The sequence below is a fragment of the Pteronotus mesoamericanus genome, unplaced genomic scaffold (genome assembly GCF_021234165.1).
Source record: "Pteronotus mesoamericanus isolate MK-2021 breed Mesoamerican mustached bat unplaced genomic scaffold, CSHL_Meso_final scaffold_476, whole genome shotgun sequence".
In the NCBI taxonomy this organism is placed as follows: domain Eukaryota; kingdom Metazoa; phylum Chordata; class Mammalia; order Chiroptera; family Mormoopidae; genus Pteronotus; species Pteronotus mesoamericanus.
Window position 1 is genome coordinate 1,699,764 of NW_026555318.1, and position 18,949 is coordinate 1,718,712.

Genomic DNA, 18,949 nt, shown 5'->3' on the forward strand with positions numbered 1-18,949 from the left:
AGCCCGAAAGAATGGCTCTACGTTAAAATACCAAACTGAAGCTAGATTCCTAAATAAGGGCTTTCTTATTTTTCTGTTTTTCTCCCAGTGAATTAGGACAAACTGTTTTTAGAATAGTAACATCTTTTTGGCTTTCTCTATGGTGGTGTTTCAATAAAAGTTCTTCCTGTTGCAAGTCATCTTCACTGGTTCTGGTCCATCTTTACATTGTAAACATAACCCGAATTGTACCTAAATTTTGTTTTTAATTTATTCTGTTTAATTCAATGGCCTTCACTAGTTATGAGTAAATTCAGCAGGCAAACTAGCTGGAGTCTTTTTCCTATTTCTGTAAAATTTTACATTTCCTTCTATAAATACTTATTAAGCACATACTAAGTACTGGTAATGAGAATAAAACAGTTAATAAAATCTAATCCCTAATAAAATCTAATCCCTAAGTGCAACATGCTCGTAGAAGTGAAAATAAGGAACTACAGAGTCAGAAACATCCTAACAATAAAGAAAAATCTATAAATGGTGATATTTGAAGGTAGAAGAGAAAAAGGAGATGTGGAGACTAGATAAGGCAAGTGGTCAATATGACAATGTTAGGCCACAAACCAAGTCTTAACAAATTTAAGAAGATTGATATTATAACAAGTATCTTTTTTGACTACAATAGTATAAAACTAGAAATCAATAATAGGACAAACATTGGAAGATTCAAAAAAAAAATGTAGAAATTTAACAACACACACCTGAACAACTAATAGGTCAAAGAAATTAAAATGGAAACAGAAAAATATATTGAGACAAATGAAGATGAAAATTCGATATACCAAAACCCACAGGATGCAGCAAAGGCAGCATTAAAAGGGAAATTTAAGAAAGAAAGATTGGGATATCCAAGATGGTGGCAGAGAAGCTACACTCACCTCCTCACAGGACAAAACTGGAATGACAATTAAAATATGGAAAATCAACCTGAAAAACCAACCAAACACTAGCTGAACAGAAGTCTTATAACCAAGGATTTATAGAAGAAGCCACATCCAGACTAGTAGGCAGGGCAGATATGAGAAAAAGGCTGGCCCCCTCCTACAGGCATCAGCCGAGATCCCAGAGGGATATCTCAGCTACACATGTTTCCCCTAAGGAGCATGGAGTCTCAACCCCAGGCCAGGCTCCCCAGCCCAGAGCAACAGAGCTGGGAAGAGATGCCCACATAACATCTGGCAATGAAAATCAGTAGGGGTTCTGTCCCACGAGGAGACGTGGGAGTCTGCTAGAGACACCAGCACCTTCTTAAACAACGAACGCTCAAAATCTCATTCACAGCCACTCATCCTGGGCTCCAGTGTGGGGCGAGAGCCATGCACTAGAGTCAAGTTAGGAGGAGGTTTGTGGCTCTGAAGAGGGAGCTGAAGGGACAGCCACTGGTATCCCTGTGCTGAGTCCCTCTCCCACACCTAAGATGCCATCTTTCTTGGGTGCAGCACTTCTCTATGGCATCATCCCGGGGGGATGCAATCGCCCCACACCCTGGACCCCCTGTCATGCCACCCTAGGGAGCTCACACCCCACTGAAGAGTCAGCTGCCTGAGCAGGGATGCAGAGGTCCTGGAAGACTTAGGGGGTGTCAGTGACTGAGCTGTGTGGCCCTGGGGCTGGGGCCACTCCTCCCTCCTTCCATCAACCTTCACTGAAGCTTCTTCTCACACCTGATCTCCTGGCTCCGCCCTCCTAACTCCTGGCGCCCCGCCCTTCTGAGCTTGGACTCAGCAGAAGCTGGGACAGGCTGAGTTGTGTGGCTCTAGGGCAACGGTCATTTTTCTCTCTCACATCTGACCAGGGCAGAGCCCTCTCTTCACACGATCAAATCTTGGTCTGTTTGGAGCTGGTAAACTCTGCTGGCCTCGCCCTGACAATTGCCAGAATACATATATCATGAATAAAATAACCACTTTCAGGGACAAAATATATGGCTAAAAAAATGACCTAGAAAATTTGTTGTCTATCTCCCCCTCCCAGAAAGGACTAAAGCTAAACTTTGGTAGTAACTATTAGTTTAGAAGAAATTCATGATTTAAAAAACTCAAAGAGACTTGCCCTTATGAAAAATAGATGACAATATTTTGAGGAATTAAGCATCAGACATTCCAGCCCTGCTTTGACATAAATACGCTTTATGATGTGCGTTGTCACTTAGCTTCAGAGTCTACTCATCTCCCAAATGGTTCTAATAATATATGCTTAACTTATTTCACAAAAGATTACAAGTTAATTATTATTTATAAAATATCTAAAGATCAGTAGTTTAGCTTAATAGTACTTTGCAGTCTTCTAATACCTCTTATCCAAGAAACTCAAGAGTTGTAACTATTACTCTGACAACATACTCTGTTTTTATTATTTTATTCATGAGAAACATAGGCAAAAGATTAAAATTTTGACCAGGTCACAAAAAATCAGTAACAAGTCTCTGAATATGAGCTACATCTCTTAACCCAGCACGCATTGTTTTAAACTTGTGCAAGTGGCCTGAATTACAGTTTTATATTAATTATCTTAAAACATTTTGGTAAAAAAAAAAATCCATGCATTCCAGGCCACCCAATATCCCATATCTTTTAGGGACAATAATGCTGGAGGCTTTGCAAACTAGTCTACATCCACCACCTTGAAAATCTCATTCAGAAAAAAAATGACTGTTTCAAACCACCCAAACCTATAATCAGTCAACCAATCAATTTGTACTATTATAAGTTAAAGTGACCTGACCTTTCTGACATGGCCACTTCATTATAATAATTAAGTAATTAACATTTACAAAATGTTTATACCCTTTAGACTGTTTTATAGTCACTAATTATGGGAACAGTTCAATATTAATTTAAGACTGTTCAATGTTATTATTTTCATTTACCCAATAGGGAGATGAAGCCCAACCAGCCAGGTTAACTTCCCACGGGCATCAAGGCGAGACAATAAAAAGTTTGCTTATCCATGACAATTAATCTACTTAGAGAACCAAAGTTCCAGGTAACAATGAAAACACCCATCTATTAATATTTAACTCATCAACATGAAAATTGATAATCACTTCTCAGAATAATTCATAATGCCTTATTTACATAAATTTAAACTAAAAGGCAGTAGACAATATTTTTGAGGTAGAGAAATGAACAATTTGGAGACTCGGAAGTTAGTTGAATGCACACTCTGCTCCTGAACTCAACCAAGAATTCTCAATACAAATAACTTTCTGTCAAGGCCAGATATTCATTAATTTTAGTTAAATTGATAGGCAAAGTACTACAGGACGTTTTTTATTTCAGTTTTCAATATTTTTTAATCAATTTTTAAAAACTCCTACCATCGAAAGATCACTATATATTGAGAGTATCTGATTTGAATAAGAAAGAAAACACTCGATAAAACATGAATAACAGAGATACTCCATAAGCATCTGCAGGACAAAAGCAGTAGACACGTCTCATTTGACTTACTAATGTTTTGTTATACAAAGGAAAAAAACTGGAATCTATCCCAGAGGCCAAAAAGCTGTCCATTTTTACTCATATTTAAGTTTAGCCTTTGAAACTATGATTCGGTATCACTCCACCTGGCACGTGTGCAAAGATATCCTTGGGCACTTTCCCACCTACAGACCGGACAGTATTGAAAATCACCCAGTTGTGAAAAACAACAATTAGAGTGTGACTAACATTTTATTATAAATCGGCATAGTTAAGACTGAAATGACTCGCTGAATCCTATAAAAGGCCAATGGAACTAACCACTACGGGTGCTGTACCTTGGCTTGGCTCCTTCTGAGAAAGGGTCGCTCAGCTGCGCTGTCACTATGTCCTTCCGACTTCCTAGCGGATCCAGGCGGGTCTGTTCTCCAGCGGGCGCTGGTCGGTGGCCTGGCGGGGGAACAGGCTCCGGGGCTGGGAACGCGTGCAGTGGGCCGGGAGCCGGGAGCAGCTTTTCGTGTCCGCTTGGGAGCGTTTCCTCTGGAGGAGGCTTCTGCAGCGGAGGTGGAGGGCTGGGCAGCGGTGTCTATACTGGTTTTCTTGGAAATGAGCATGGCCTCCTCTCTGGGAACGAAAAAGTGACCATGCAGAACCTCAACGACCGCCTGGCGTCCTACCTGGATCATGTGCGAGCTCTAGAGGAAGCAAACACCGACCTCGAGCAGAAAATCAAGGGCTGGTATGAGAGATACGGGCCTGGCTCCTGCCGGGGTCTCGATCACGATTACAGTAGATACTCCTCGGTCATTGAAGATCTTAAAAGGCAGGTAAGAAATTTGTATTGGCATACTTTTAACTACGGACTTCGGGTGTCTATGACCTAAAAAAAAAAACAAAATGTTAAATGTATTTTGCAAATGTATATGATTATATGCTTAGTGCTTGGGACTGTGCCTGATAATAAAAATCTGTGGAATTAATTAATGAAACTGAAATAGTTTTAAAATAAATATAATCACTTTGTTGATTTTATATTTAACTCATACTTTTTAATCGAGTATTAAAAGTATCCATGGTTATAAAATTTACACTTTCGCTCTTACGTTCTAGACATACATTATTATGAGAAGAAAATCTAGATTCCTTTAATGTAGAAAAAGATTATACTAAAATCGATGCTTGATAGGTGAAGAAGATAAAAATCACACTTAAATACGGAGTCTTCCTTAACTTTTGGAATTTAACGCTTTGCACAATCTACCCTATTTAGATTCTGTCTGTGACCACCTGCAATGCCAGCATTGTTCTACAAAATGACAATGCCAGACTGACCGCTGACGACTTCAGGCTGAAGTAGGTAAAAATAAAGTCATTGATCATAACAAAGGTAGATATACCACACTCGTAGTAAAAAACATATCTTTTGCTTTAAAAACCATCATGTTTTTATAAAGACAGGCTAGATCAGTGAAGAAATTAAACCTGACCTTGTAAAAAGAGCTATCATAAATTTTAAGCAATATTTTTATTCATTGCATGACAAAAATCAACTCTGAAAAATAACTCCTCCAAAATAATATTCACAGATCAGTAGGTGTTCCAAAGGGATCCATCCCTTTGCCATTGCAATCAGCTTCAGAAGTGTGTACAGACATCATACTTTCAGTACATGACATGTCTGAAAAAGGTTTCCTTTGCACCTGCCTACGACTACAATTCTCAAGCTCTTTAATTACCTTTCAGATATGAAAATGAGCTTGCTCTGCACCAGAGCGTTGAGGCGGACATCAATAGTCTGCACAGAGTGATGGATGAGCTGAGCCTTTGTACAACTGACCTGGAGATACAGCGTGAAACACTCAGTGAGGAACTGACATACCTCCAAAAAAATCACCAGGAGGTAAGGACACTGCAGGGTAGCTTTGTAGAGTATCGGATTTCCTTCCTCGAGGCCACTGTTCATTTCTCAGCAGAGTGTGATTCTCAAAAGTCCATCCTGAATATCAACACGGATCCCTTTTCCAGGAAATGGGAGTCCTGCAGTGTTCAGCCGGGGGGAACGTGAACGTGGAAATGAACGCAGCCCCTGGAGTGGACCTGACTGTTCTGTTGAACAACATGAGGGCTGAGTATGAGGACTTGGCTCAGCAGAACCGCAAAGAGGCAGAGGCCTGGTTTAACGAGAAGGTACGTTTGTGGCTGATCACACACCAAGGGCTTGTTTGTTCGGTGGACCCTCCAGGCTGGTGGTCACTAACTCTTCTGACAATTATGCTTCAGAGCGCTTCGCTGCAACAGCAAATTTCTGATGATGAGGGAGCAGCCACAGTGGCCAAAACTGAGCTGATGGAACTGAAGCGCAATCTGCAAACCTTGGAGATAGAACTTCAATCCCTCACAGCCACGGTCTGTAGGAATCACCACTGACTTGAATGTCTGTGTGTGCATGTACAAGTAAACACATATATATATAACAAACTAGATAACAAAGTATATATAACTTGAAATATAAAAGATATTAAATATATAAATATATTAAATATATAAATATGTTAAATATCAAGAATTTTGTCCATAAATATTATTTGACTCATCAACCTCAACATTTTTAAAAAGAAACATGTTTCAATGAAAAGAAGAAAAACAATTTTTAACTTTGCTAATGCTGATTTTGATTGTGTACAATATCTTCCCACCTTGAGAATGTATAAAATAAGAACGTGCTATTTCGGGGTTCTGCAGGTAAGCCTTGCCTTGTTCTCCTTTCAGAAACATTCCTACGAATGCTCCTTGGCAGAGGCCAAAGGTTATTACTGCCTTCAGCTCCAGCAAATCCAGGATCGAATTGGGGCGATGGAGAAACAGCTCCAAGAGATCCGCACAGAGACAGCAGGCCAGAAGCTGGAGTATGAACAGCTTCTAGATATCAAAGTATTTTTAGAAAAAGAAATTGAGACTTATTGCACATTAATAGATGGAGAAGGAAGGTAAATATTAACTTGTGAAAAATTAATCTAGTAATTAAAAAATTAATCTCACATCAACTAGGTTTTCTCAGTATATATGTATACTAATAGTGTAGCTTAGAATGTCCTACTCTAAAGATCATACCATATGTCCTCAGAAATGCATTACTGCACCCAAGTGAAATGAAAACAGGCAGCAAACTAAAATTTCTAAGGATTCAAAATATTTCTCTCTATAGTAATATACAGAACATTTAGAGACAGAACATTGATCAATTCCTCTACTCCAATTGAGGGGTGAAGTTGCTTTCTGTGATTTAGCGTTGAAGCACATTTCTCATAATAACACACTATTTTTTTATTACTTTATTAGTTACCACACATGCACCCTGTACTGAGTGGGCTATTACATTTTCACTTGAAAGGTGAGCAATGAAGATACAGAAGATTTCATTGGAAAAGGCACCAGTAGCTTGATAGCCAGTGGCAACAACCCTAAAATTGCAAACCTGGGTCCAAATGGCACCATTGAGTGAATCTAAACACATTGCTTAAGCTCTTTAAAGTCCATATTTTTATTGGTAAAACTATGGTAACACCAAAATCATACTCTGAAATTCTTTTAAACAATAGTGCCTCACTCTGCAGGAAAAGTGCCCATGACAATGGCTTGCACACAAAAGGTGTTCGGCAATCAGCAGCTATTACTAAATGCTTGTCCATGGTCACACCATGATTGGTAGCATCTTTTGCATCTCCTAAGACTAGTGCCATCGCTACAGCATACTCTCGTAAGAACCCAACAGTGATGGCTTCCCCCCTTCAAAGTGCTCATCACACGATTTATTTTTTACTTCTCTTACAACACCTTTCCCATTGCATTATAGGGAACTTTTTACACTCATATGCTTCATTTTGTTTTCAACAGTGTAAACCACTTGTATCTTGGCTCTGTATTTTCTACAGCGCATCGTCTAGTGCCTTCTGCACAGTTGGCATGTTAAACATGTTCATTGGCCAGATGGTTGACTGGAAAGTCAGAAAGAGGTCCTAGAGTCCCAGTATTGCTTAGATGAGAGATAGTATCTGGTCACAAGGGAATTTCTGATTATAAACATCCATTTGATCTCTTCAGTCACTATATCGAAGTCACGAAAAGCTTACTGTCTGTTAAACATAAGCATTTGAATCTTATTGAAACTAGAACTTCAGAACTTTTATTCCCAATTCAGAGTTTTATGAGCTCCCTGATGAAAAAAATGCAATAATTTACTCTTCTCTTCACAGAAAAAACAAGTCCATGTGTAACAAATCAAAAGGACGTGAGCCCATAAAGTCCGAAACTCAAGTCAAAGGTACAGAAGGGTTTTTTACTTGTAATTCTTTTTAACTCCAGCAATCGTATTAAATAAGTCACTTATTTGTAAGCTACCGATTCTGCCATGTATAATGCGCACCCATGTTTTCGGCCCCAACTTTCAGGGAAAAAATCTTCAGTTTTAATATTTTTAATTCAGTTTTGTCTTTATTTACATTTACATACTTGCTTTTTGGATTGTAAAGGAATTTTAGTATTTATTTTTGAACTATTGTGATACAAGAAATTTTATGCAACAAATAATTACAAAGCACAAGAACAAAGTATTTCAGGTACTACCCCTGTATAATGCGCATCCTTATCACCTAAAATTTTTTTGCCCAGAAAAATTTGGGTAAAAATTGTGCATTATACATGGCAATATACGGTAAATAAGATTGTTTCTAAGTTTAGCTCTAGTGAGTGAAGGGATAAGGGAAAGTCATTATGACAGTTCTTAATCGTTGTATTTCATATTCTTGCAGAACAGATGTGATCAGATTATGAAATTACTGAAATGGGGAACCAATCCCCCAATATTTTTTTTATTTAGAACCTATTATTTTTACAGTTCTAATGCTTCGATATTAGAGCTACTTTATTTTAAACCACAGAACTAGGGCAAGTTGGTGTTTCAAAGAAGACATTTGCTTCAGGCCTGTACTTGCCTAACACTTACGTTTTAACTCATGTTTCATTCATGCTTTCAAACACCCACTGCTCTAGAAACAGTGGCAACTACAAGAAAGACAGCCCAGGCCTTGTTAACCATAGACTTCAACCTCAGGATCAATATCTCCGTTTATGACAAACTTGCAAACACAATTTTTAAAAAGCTGACCCATCATAACTAAATACCTTTCAACCTGTTCATAATGGACACTAAGCTTTCATTTACTTTATTTTAGGCTCAAAAGAAGAAACTGTTCTTAAAACAGTGGTCGAGGAAGTAGATCAACTCAGCAAAGTCCTTTCATTGAGGGTCCACTCAATTGAAGAGAAATCCTCTAAAATAAGCAACATTGCAATGGAGCAACGAGTACCTTCTACAGCACCATAATGAGGCAAGGGGGGTTGTTATTTTTTTAAAGCCTGCCTTTGCAAAATTCTTTGGCTAAATAACCCACAGAAATGGTTCACTTCTGTTGTTAAAAATAAATAGGGTATAATTTGTTTTTCTTTTCTTCCTTTTCTCAAGTTCTTTGCAGGTAATCTTTCTCATGCGTGCATTCTATGTAACTCCATGTATCTGGTATTCTGGAATAGACGAAATTATAGACGCAGAAAACTGACCAGCACTTTCCTGGGGCTGGGGCTGTGAAAGAGATTGACTACAAAGGGATAGGAGAGAGTTGGGGGCAAGGGTAACGAACTGTTCTGTATCTTGATTATGGTGGGGGTTACACGACTATGTGTCTGTCAAAACTCCTAGAACTGTCTGTTTAAGATGAATTTTACTATACATATAGTAAGCCTCAATAAATCTAACAAAAAGGAGCTGACAAAAAATTGAAGGAATCTATCCTAAAGAAAAATGTGAATATGTTCAGCCTTATTAATAACAGCAAAATGTTGGAAGCAATCTTAAAGTTCCCTAGTAAGATAGTGGTTAAACAAACTACTTAACATTAGATTTGGCCCTGAGTAACAGTAAGAAAACAGCAGGACTTTACACAGATAGAATTTTGTTTCTTTCACACACACAAATTCAGAGGTAGGCTAGTCAGGGCTGGGATGGTAGCTTTCACCGGAGACTCCTCAGAGACCTAGGTTCCTTTTAGCCCCCTCTCTGCTACACCCAGGATTTGGCCCTGGCTCATGGTCCAAGATGAAGCTCCAGCAGTCATATCCAGCCATCATGCCCATTTCAGCAGGGCAGAGGAAGGGGAGAAGATGGGATGAAGACTCGTGTCAGCTTCGTCTTAGATAAAGTATCTAGAACACACCACATATGCGTCTGCTTACATCACATTGGCTAGCTCAGTCACACGACCACAGTGAGCTGCAAAGAATGCTGGAGAACGTAGTCTTTACGGTGGGTAGCTACTGCCCAGTTGAAAAATAGGGGACCAGCCAACAGTTTCGATCACATTAGGCACCTACCTATTCATGCTCTAAGGCATGTAAGGTGAACAAAGCAAGTTACAGAACACATATAACACAGATGACTCATCTATGGCATATGTGTGTTTACATGTTATGTATGTACGCAAATGCATAGAAAAACATCTGGAAGGGCACAAATGTCTGGAAGGGTAAGGTATGGTCACCTGAGATCGTAAGGAGGATAGAAGAGAGAGGAAGGTGAGAAAGAACTTCAACATTTTACTCTCTTCTCTGAGATACTGCTTGATTCATTTACATTGAGAATGTTTTCATGCAGAGAGCAAAATGGTGGTTGCCATGTTCACACCAGCATTACTCACAATAGCCAAAAGGTGGATGCAACCCAAGTGTCCACCTACTGCTGAATGGATAAACAAAATACAGTACATACGTACATGCAATGGAACATTATTCAGCCTCTAAAGAAAGGAAATTCTGACACATGGTACAACTTTGAAGACATTATGCTAAGGGAAATAAAGGCTGAACATTATTCAGCCTTTAAAGAAAGGAAATTCTGACACATGATTCAACTTTGAAGACACACTAAAGAAAAATAATGCATGGTGTTACTTACCTCAAATGCCTAGAACAGTGACTGGCACACACTAGGTGTTTTATCAGTACCTGTTAAATAAACGAATGAATGAATCCATATGACCACAACAGTATCACATAAATGTTCATGGAAACTTTGTCATTAATTTACTGACTTTCACCTAAGCTAAACCAGAGCAAAGTAAAAACAGATGAAATATTTCCTTCCGGGTTTGCTTCAGCTTTTGCTGGGTCAGGAAATACATTCCTTCCAAACTCCCACAACCCATCATAGCAATTAGGGTGTGTTGCTAATTACCAACACGGATAGGCAGCTCTCCCTAGACATAAGTGTCAACAAAATATGATGCGCGTCAGCCCAAACGGAAGTTACTTCCCGGGAGCAGCGCAAGAGGGTGCAGGGGCAGAACTGGCCATTCAAGGACCAGGTTGGGGAAACCGTGATTCCAGTTCTGATTTCTACTTAAGTGGAAAGAATTGTGGCAATAAAATGAGAAAAAGTCTCAGAAACATCAAAATCTGCCTCGGCATAAATAGCCCAAAACCATGACGCCAGCGTTTCATGGTGTGATGGGGTGATGAGTTTTATCTTCTAAGGAGGGAAGTGAAGAATGACTCACTCACAATTTTAAAATGTAATAGGGACCCTGAAATTGCTCCACCCAGACCCATTTCTCAGATAACCACCCACCTGAGGGCAACTGCCCTCCTACAGAAAGGAGCCCAGAGAAGTTAGTTACTAATTAGGAAAAATCATCCAATTATGCTAACCTGCTGAGGCTGGCAAGCCACGTTTTGCTCCGTGTAGGCAGAATATCATCCAGAACACACTTGAGAATTGTCTATAAAAAGGCAAACAAAACAGATGAGACGAGAAGGCGCTCCATTCTGACTTACAGCTCTTCAAGGCGCTTGCCCGGGTACCATGTCTCTTCGGCTTTCCAGCGGCTCCAGGAGGGCCTGCTCCCGTCCCACCACTGGATCCCTCAGGCTCTCGGGTGGGGGAGCCAGCTTCGGGGCTGGAAACGCTTGCAGCATGCCTGGGATTGGAAGTGGCTTCTCGTGTGGCTTCGGGGGCAGCACACTGGGAGGAAATGCGGGCGGGAGCAACTCCTGTGCTGGTTTCACCGTGAATGAGGGGGGCCTCCTCTCGGGAAACGAAAAGGTGACCATGCAGAACCTCAACGACCGCCTGGCCTCCTATCTGGACAACGTGCGTGCTCTGGAGGAAGCAAATGCAGACCTGGAGCAGAAGATCAAGGGCTGGTATGAGAAATTTGGGCCTGGTTCTTGCCGTGGTCTTGATCACGACTACAGTAGATACCTCCCTATAATTGATGATCTCAAAAGTCAGGTAAGAAATTACAGCTCAGAATCATTTCCATGAACTTACATTTCCAAATACTCTTTTCCTTTCCTCACTGAATACTAAAAACACTTATCATCTCTACCCATGATTTCTTAAAGGAATTTCAATTTAGCATTGGAAATAATCATTAAGTAGATTCAGTTGGTTAGCCTCATGATTTAAAATGCGACCATCTAGTAACTACATTAATTTTGATGACTTCCATTTCCTCATCTAAAAAAAACCACTTTTTTTTCATTGATTGTGATAAATTGCCTTTAAAAAATCGAACTCCGCATTTCTAGATCATCGCTTCCACCACCAGCAATGCTAATGCTGTTCTGCAGATCGATAACGCCAGGCTGACCGCTGATGATTTCAGACTCAAGTAAGTAGACGCTCGCAGGGTGAAAGAATCCACAGAGATTAATGTGAAGCATGAAACCGAATTTATTTTTTGATCCCTCCATTAAATATTAACCAACTCTTATTGCAGCACGGTAAAACACTGGGATTTAGAATAAACAGAATGCTATTACTTTTTTATGCCTTTGCCATGAAATATGAAGTATGAACTTCTATAAAAGTAGTGTTTAATACCCTAGTTCTTTTTCTGTCAACGAAATACCTCAAAGGAAAGAAAATAATAATTATCATGCAATAAACTTTGAAATGTCTCTTGTGGCCAAATCAGCCACTTCAAAATTCCAGACCTCTAGTGTTTCATCATTGATTGGTGACTGTTTTTCTAACCATGTGACAAATTGGAAAATCATGAACTCCCTTTAAGGTATGAAAATGAGCTGGCTCTTCACCAGAGCGTGGAGACTGATGTCAATGGACTGCGCAGAGTTCTGGATGAAATTACCCTGTGCAGGACAGACCTGGAGATTCAGTATGAAACCCTGAGCGAGGAGATGACTTACCTCAAAAAGAACCATAAAGAGGTAAGAGCCAAGCGTCTACATTTTGCCCCTTCTCCCACAGACACTATCTACCTGACAGGAGGTAACGCATTTGACTTCTTAAACAAGAAATCGGTCCTAATGATCCATCACCAGACAGACATGAGGCCTGGGCTGTATTTAGAAGTGGTGAAGTATTTGTACAGATTCATCTGTGTGTGCTCGTTGTTTCCCATGGGAAAAAAAAAAAAAAAAGAATCATGTTTTCCAGTCCAGCCGGGATGACAAGAGCAGTGTTTGGCTAGATAATTAGAGCTAAGTTACACTTAAAAGATGACATCTAATTAGATAAAAGATATATACTTTAAGAACAGCCTACAGAAAGTAGATCTAAATTTCTATGTAATAGTGGCAGATTTAAAACACTTAAACATCTTCTCCTTATGCACATGAAGTACATATACTTAATATTAATACATATCCTTAATAGGTATGGTATAAAAATAATGAGACTGAAGCTAAACTGTTAAATCAGAATTCACCCTTCTGAACACGTAGCGTATGGCCAAAGCGGCCACCACGGGAAAAGCCAGATTCTAAATCGGGTAATACAGCCATCGCCCCAGACACACCTTTGTGATTGTTTTCAGAACCACTGTTTTCAGAGAATATCTTTATTCTTTGAAAAGGAATTTGGTATTTTTAAACAGCCAAACACTTCTTTAGCTAAGCAAAATGTGTAAAGAAGAAGATCAAGCTAAAAATGCTGCTTAATTAGTCATGAGACTGTCTTGACAATCTAACTATTTGTGGAACAACAATGATACGTATATATACAGGTTCAGGTATGGCGATAACACCCTGGTAGTTAACAAATTTTTGATGTAGTGAATGCAACTGATTTTTTTAATGACTCACAGACAAACTGCCATACATCTTTTTCTTCTACTTTTTCTGCTTGAACTGGGGAAGTTTTCCCTAGATCCTCAGAAAGAAAAACCCCACCTGGAGATAGAGAAGGCATGGGAGCCCCCAGGGAGGAACAAATGCTAGGCGCACCTGAGGGACTTGGTGCCAGGAGGAAAGAAAGCCTCATTATTGCCATTAGGACCAGCTCGGGGCCTGGGGCGTCGGTGGAGGGGGCACCTGGGTTTCAGTCGTTCACAGTCTAAGCAGCGATGTCCACCTTCCACAACCTTAGAACTGACTCACTGCCTCCCAACAGCGCACACCTCGGATGGGATAATATGAAATAATACACAAAACTGACTCCAGCCTCTATAATGAAGATAATGATCATAATTACTAGCATTTATTTAGTGTTTACATGTCAGGCAGTGTTGTTGGTCTTACTACTCTTTCACATCTTCCAACAACCCAGAGAAGGATGTTTTTTTATCCTCAACTTTCAGATAAAAACATTGAGACTTGAAAGTAAGCAACATTCTGGAGTCCGCCTAGCTGCTGTAGGGCAGGACCAAAATTCGGAGAGGGTGGTGTGACACCGAAGTCCCTCAAGACAACTCTAATGTGTTGTGCAAGCTTAATAACTTAATAGAGAGCTAGGATTCTTTAGAAGATGATGTTCTTCCTTTACTAATGAACAAATAAGTTCAAAATTATAAATAAATATAAATACATAACCCAATATTTATTTATTCATAATGATTTCAACTATTCAGAGTCACTCAGACTCAGCCCTCCCACCATGTCCATGTTGTGTTCCGGACAGAGCCCAGGGGCGCGCACATCAAGGCTGCTGTCAAAGCGGAGTAATGGCCGGGCCACCGAGGTGGAGACATGTGAGCTATCGATGAGTAGAATAAGAGACAATGGGTCACTCATTCTAAGTATATTTTAAGGACTTACATTTGGAAAAGGAATTAAGACTTTTTCTGTGCTGCAGAACTAGAACCGATCGAAGAATTGGAGTTAAGGAGCTGCACTTGGGTTCACCCTAAGACGGGCCTCTGGAGCAATTAAAACTTCAAAAATGAAACGGGCTCTTTCAGTGAGCTCACTGCCATTGAAAGTTATGTCCGCGGGACAGAAAATATAAAATGTAGAGGGAGCTCACTACGCAGTCTGGGACATGGAGGCAGGTGAATGCTAGGGAACCTTACGAAGCTAGCTAAGCTCCGAGACTTTATGTGAGGTCCCAGTGGAGCTGAGCAGTACACTTTCCTGCCTCTAGGAAATGCAAGTCCTGCAGTGCGCCGCGGGCGGCAACGTGAACGTGGAGATGAACGCAGCGCCTGGGGTGGACCTCACGGTGCTGCTGAACAACATGCGGGCTGAGTACGAAGCCCTGGCCGAGCAGAACCGCCGGGACGCGGAGGCCTGGTTCAACGAGAAGGTGAGTCTTGTCCAGAAAACAAGTCCGCTGCATTTTGGTGATGGTCACACGGCTAAGACTTGCTCCCTCTCTTGCACCTTTCAGAGCGCCTCGCTGCAACAGCAGATCTCTGAGGATGTGGGAGCCACAACCTCTGCCCGGAATGAGCTGACTGAGATGAAGCGCAATCTGCAAACGCTGGAAATTGAACTTCAGTCTCTCTTAGCCACGGTAGGAAGGGACAATTTCTTACCATCTCCTAGGTTATCATATTAAACATGTGACAGTTGGTTGCAAAGCTCTTAACCATGTTGAGAATATATCCATATAGTATTTTATGCAATTAACTTAAAGCACAAGGGATAAGATTTTATATGGAACAACCAAAACAGCAACATCAACATCTTCAGGTTTATTCTGCCACCAAGAACGACTTGCTCATTTTAAGAGTGCCACAGTCTTCTTAACCATCTGTCAATGTGAAATCTAAAATAAGTATAAGCAAAGTTAACAAGAGGAGAAAGTCATGCACCAAAGCAAGTTTGTGTATCTGCATATCCGTCTCAGTTTCTGCATTGTTTCCTTACAGAAACACTCCCTGGAGTGCTCGTTGACGGAGACGGAAGGCAACTACTGTGCGCAGCTGGCCCAGATCCAGGCTCAGATCGGGGCCCTGGAGGAGCAGCTGCACCAGGTCAGAACCGAGACCGAGGGCCAGAAGCTGGAGTACGAGCAGCTCCTGGACATCAAGGTCCACCTGGAGAAGGAAATCGAGACCTACTGCCTCCTCATCGGTGGAGATGATGGGTAGGAAAAATAATTTTCAGAGACGTAAATAGACTGAAATCTGCAGGAAACTTAGGTCTCTGGAAAGTGAGCATCAACTGATATGACCACATTTATTATCATAGATGCTCAGTATTAAACATGATACTCTACTGCCAAGATACAAATTAGCAACATCCTACAAGCCCAAAATGCAACAAGCCCTGTGTTGAAGGTTTTAAAACTTTAAAAATCGCCTATTGATGCTAAAGCAGATGTAACCCACTAAAATGTTCACACCAGACATCTAAAGAAAACATGATAGTGCATCTAGAATTGAAGGGGTTCTCCCCAACTCACTCTTTTGTAATGCTTTCAACAATATGTGTTTACAGAGCTTGCAAGTCTGGAGGTTATAAGTCTAAAGATTATGGATCTGGAAATATGGGAAGTCAAGTCAAAGGTAATTCAAAGTAAAATCTATTTTTCATGCTCTACTATTTCCTTTTCGATGCACAGCTGGATTGCTTTTGTATTCCCAGAATATATACCTTATATATTATACATAAGAATAGTGGTATGTGCTAATTTTAAACAAAGTAACATGTCACCATGTTTCTAGCTAATCAAGAAATCAAAATTCACTAAAAATGAGTCTAAGTACTTGAGTGTATGGCACAGTTTATCCTATATAAAGCCTATTATTCCTTTAACTGATATAATTTCTTATCATTCTTTTAAAAAGTTTATTATGGTAAAATGTACACAACGTAAAATTTACCATCTTAACCATTTTTGTGTGTCCGGTTCGGTGGCTTTATGCACATTCACATTCTTGTGGAACCACCAGAATCATCCATCTCTACAACTCTTCATCTTCTAAAACTCTCTACAATTAAACAGTCACCCTCCATCCCCTCCTCCCCAGCCCCTGGCAACCACCCTTCCGCTTCCTGTGTGGATTTCACACTCCTGGCACCTCCCATGAGTGGAATCACACAGCGTCTGTCTTTTTGTGACCAGGTTATTTCACGGAGCGTGGTGTCCTCAAGAGGCGTCCACACGGCAGCATGTGTCAGAATTCCCTTCCTTTTTAGAACTGAACCATACGCCCTCGTGTGTTTATACCGTATTTTTTATCCATTCATCATTGATGGATACTTGTTGCTTCCACATTTTAGCTATTGTGATCTTATTCATCTTTTCTCAACTCTCTAAAAATCTCCTTTTAAATTTTAATTTTTAGATCCAGCCAAAGCCATAGTGGTTAAGAAAGTTCTGGAGGAGGTAGACCAACGCAGCAAAATACTGAGCACCAGGCTCCACTCCCTGGAAGAGAAATCACAAAGCAATTGACCTGAGGCATGAGAGCCAGCCTATGCCAAACACCTTCTGAGAAGAAAAGGCATGGCATTATATACCTATCCCCCAAAAAAAGAGCAAGTCTAAAAAAAACCTGCCTCTTCATCTTTCTGTTACTGAAATATAATCTCTCGCAATCAATAGTGGTATCTCCCCATTCATCTGGAAGAAGGTCATATACAAATATGATGACTTATTTGATTACCTTATAGAAAATAATGTCAATTCTCTGTGTTCAATAAAACTTCCTTCTTTAGCAAATTATTGCTGATGGTGTTGCCTCACATTTAAAATGTTCATGTCTGTGATACAGATATATGAACAGGTAACGGCTTTTAATTTATAGGAAAACTTTAAAGAATTTAACACATTTCCATCTAAATTTCCAAGAGGTTTTCCCAAAAACTGAAAATGAGACAAATACAGATGAATAAAAATACTTTCACTTAAATCTCTAATTTGCCACACTGACATAATATTAAGTCTATTCCCCTTCATAGTAGCTAAAATGTATACATTCCAGGTTCACGTGTAAAATGGGGATTATAATAGTACCTCCCTCAAATGGTTATTATAAAGATGAAGCAAATTACTATGAAGTGTACTTACTGAATAAGCACTCAATAAATGCTAACTTATTTATAATGATTAACTTTTAAATATCATTTCCCTTTTGAAAATATATTTAAACAATATTCCAAAAATAAGGAAGCTTAAATCAAAAATCCTGTTTTAGAATTCAAGTTCCATTAATGGAGTAATTTGTAGTACAAAGTACACCTGATGTTTATAACTCTCATCACTAATAAAGGGGGAAAGTTAAATGGACTAAAACATAATTTCCTCAGTAAAATATTACCCTTACAGCCTTAGTGGACCCTTAATCGTCTATAGATGGGTTGTCCATATTATAATCCATCCATGAAAATTTGATTTCAGGCTCCATCTGAAAATATTAAGCAGAAAAGATAATTGGGGTTCTTTAAGGGCACTGTGATTATCCTTGAATTACTTTTATTGTCTATTTTTCATTCAATCTTAGCCAGAGGCCACTAGAGTTAAAATGACTAATGATGCCCCCCATTAGATTATGTGAAACAAAAACATTACAATCTTAGATAAAATTCATGAGTTCTTAGAAATGCAGCTTTCGCAATAAATGTGAGTATAATAGACATTCCCTGCCAAAGAGAAAATACTTTTTGATTTTATGCCTCTTGGATTCTGTGCCACTGCTCCTATTCATTTAATAATCATCATCAAGAATTTTCTCAGTAATAAGACTAGTTAGTAATAATTCTATTTCATTTTGAAAGCATTTTTGAAGTTGATGATAGTTACACCATACATAGAGGACAACTTTCAGGGGACATTTTCAGAGCCCCAGTTCATCCGCTGCCACCAGCACACCAACACCGCTCCCCAGTGAAATGCTCCCCCCCCCGCCCCCTCTGCTGCTGTCCCCACCTCATTCTTGGTTCACTGGAGATGTCCTCACAGCAGCTGTGAGGATCTTCAGGTGTTGACGTGGGTGACTTACCAGCTAGGGTCCTACTTTAGGAGGAAACCAAGTCTTATAAAACGCAGCTGTCCTTTCTTAGGCTTCAGGTTATATTCACACAGAGCAAGGCAATAAAACTGCCCAAATGGTGGCTTTGTCTTCAGTTACGGAGATAATCCAAGAGGACGGAGGGAGACAGGGTTGAACCTGATCTGCAACAATCTTAACCTCATCTCTGCAAACCTCTCCGATTTGTTCTCTTAAAACACATATCAATACGCCACT

General features: G+C 39.9%; 2 protein-coding genes across 2 annotated transcripts; both read left to right on the forward strand.

Annotated features, from left to right (window-relative positions):
• Positions 1 to 3,840: 3,840 nt before the first annotated feature.
• LOC129087065 (keratin, type I cytoskeletal 26-like) lies at positions 3,841 to 8,844 on the forward strand. The gene is made up of 8 exons (XM_054593872.1): positions 3,841 to 4,288; positions 4,732 to 4,814; positions 5,205 to 5,361; positions 5,487 to 5,648; positions 5,742 to 5,867; positions 6,231 to 6,448; positions 7,715 to 7,782; positions 8,693 to 8,844. Exons 1-8 carry the CDS (start codon positions 3,848 to 3,850, stop codon positions 8,842 to 8,844), a joined length of 1,407 nt encoding a protein of 468 aa, XP_054449847.1. The 5' UTR covers positions 3,841 to 3,847.
• A 2,529-nt stretch (positions 8,845 to 11,373) lies between these two features.
• KRT25 (keratin 25) lies at positions 11,374 to 17,157 on the forward strand. The gene is made up of 8 exons (XM_054593787.1): positions 11,374 to 11,802; positions 12,102 to 12,184; positions 12,587 to 12,743; positions 14,896 to 15,057; positions 15,142 to 15,267; positions 15,626 to 15,843; positions 16,197 to 16,264; positions 17,048 to 17,157. Exons 1-8 carry the CDS (start codon positions 11,374 to 11,376, stop codon positions 17,155 to 17,157), a joined length of 1,353 nt encoding a protein of 450 aa, XP_054449762.1.
• Positions 17,158 to 18,949: the final 1,792 nt, after the last annotated feature.

Bases quoted from the DNA above. Each gene is read 5' to 3' on its own strand.
- LOC129087065 (XM_054593872.1), top strand. From the start codon at position 3,848: ATGTCCTTCCGACTTCCTAGCGGATCCAGGCGGGTCTGTTCTCCAGCG. The intron at 6,449-7,714 runs GTAAATATTAAC...TTCTCTTCACAG, and splicing joins TTAATAGATGGAGAAGGAAG to AAAAAACAAGTCCATGTGTA. The intron at 7,783-8,692 runs GTACAGAAGGGT...ACTTTATTTTAG, and splicing joins GTCCGAAACTCAAGTCAAAG to GCTCAAAAGAAGAAACTGTT.
- KRT25 (XM_054593787.1), top strand. From the start codon at position 11,374: ATGTCTCTTCGGCTTTCCAGCGGCTCCAGGAGGGCCTGCTCCCGTCCC. The intron at 15,058-15,141 runs GTGAGTCTTGTC...TGCACCTTTCAG, and splicing joins AGGCCTGGTTCAACGAGAAG to AGCGCCTCGCTGCAACAGCA. The intron at 16,265-17,047 runs GTAATTCAAAGT...TTTAATTTTTAG, and splicing joins TATGGGAAGTCAAGTCAAAG to ATCCAGCCAAAGCCATAGTG.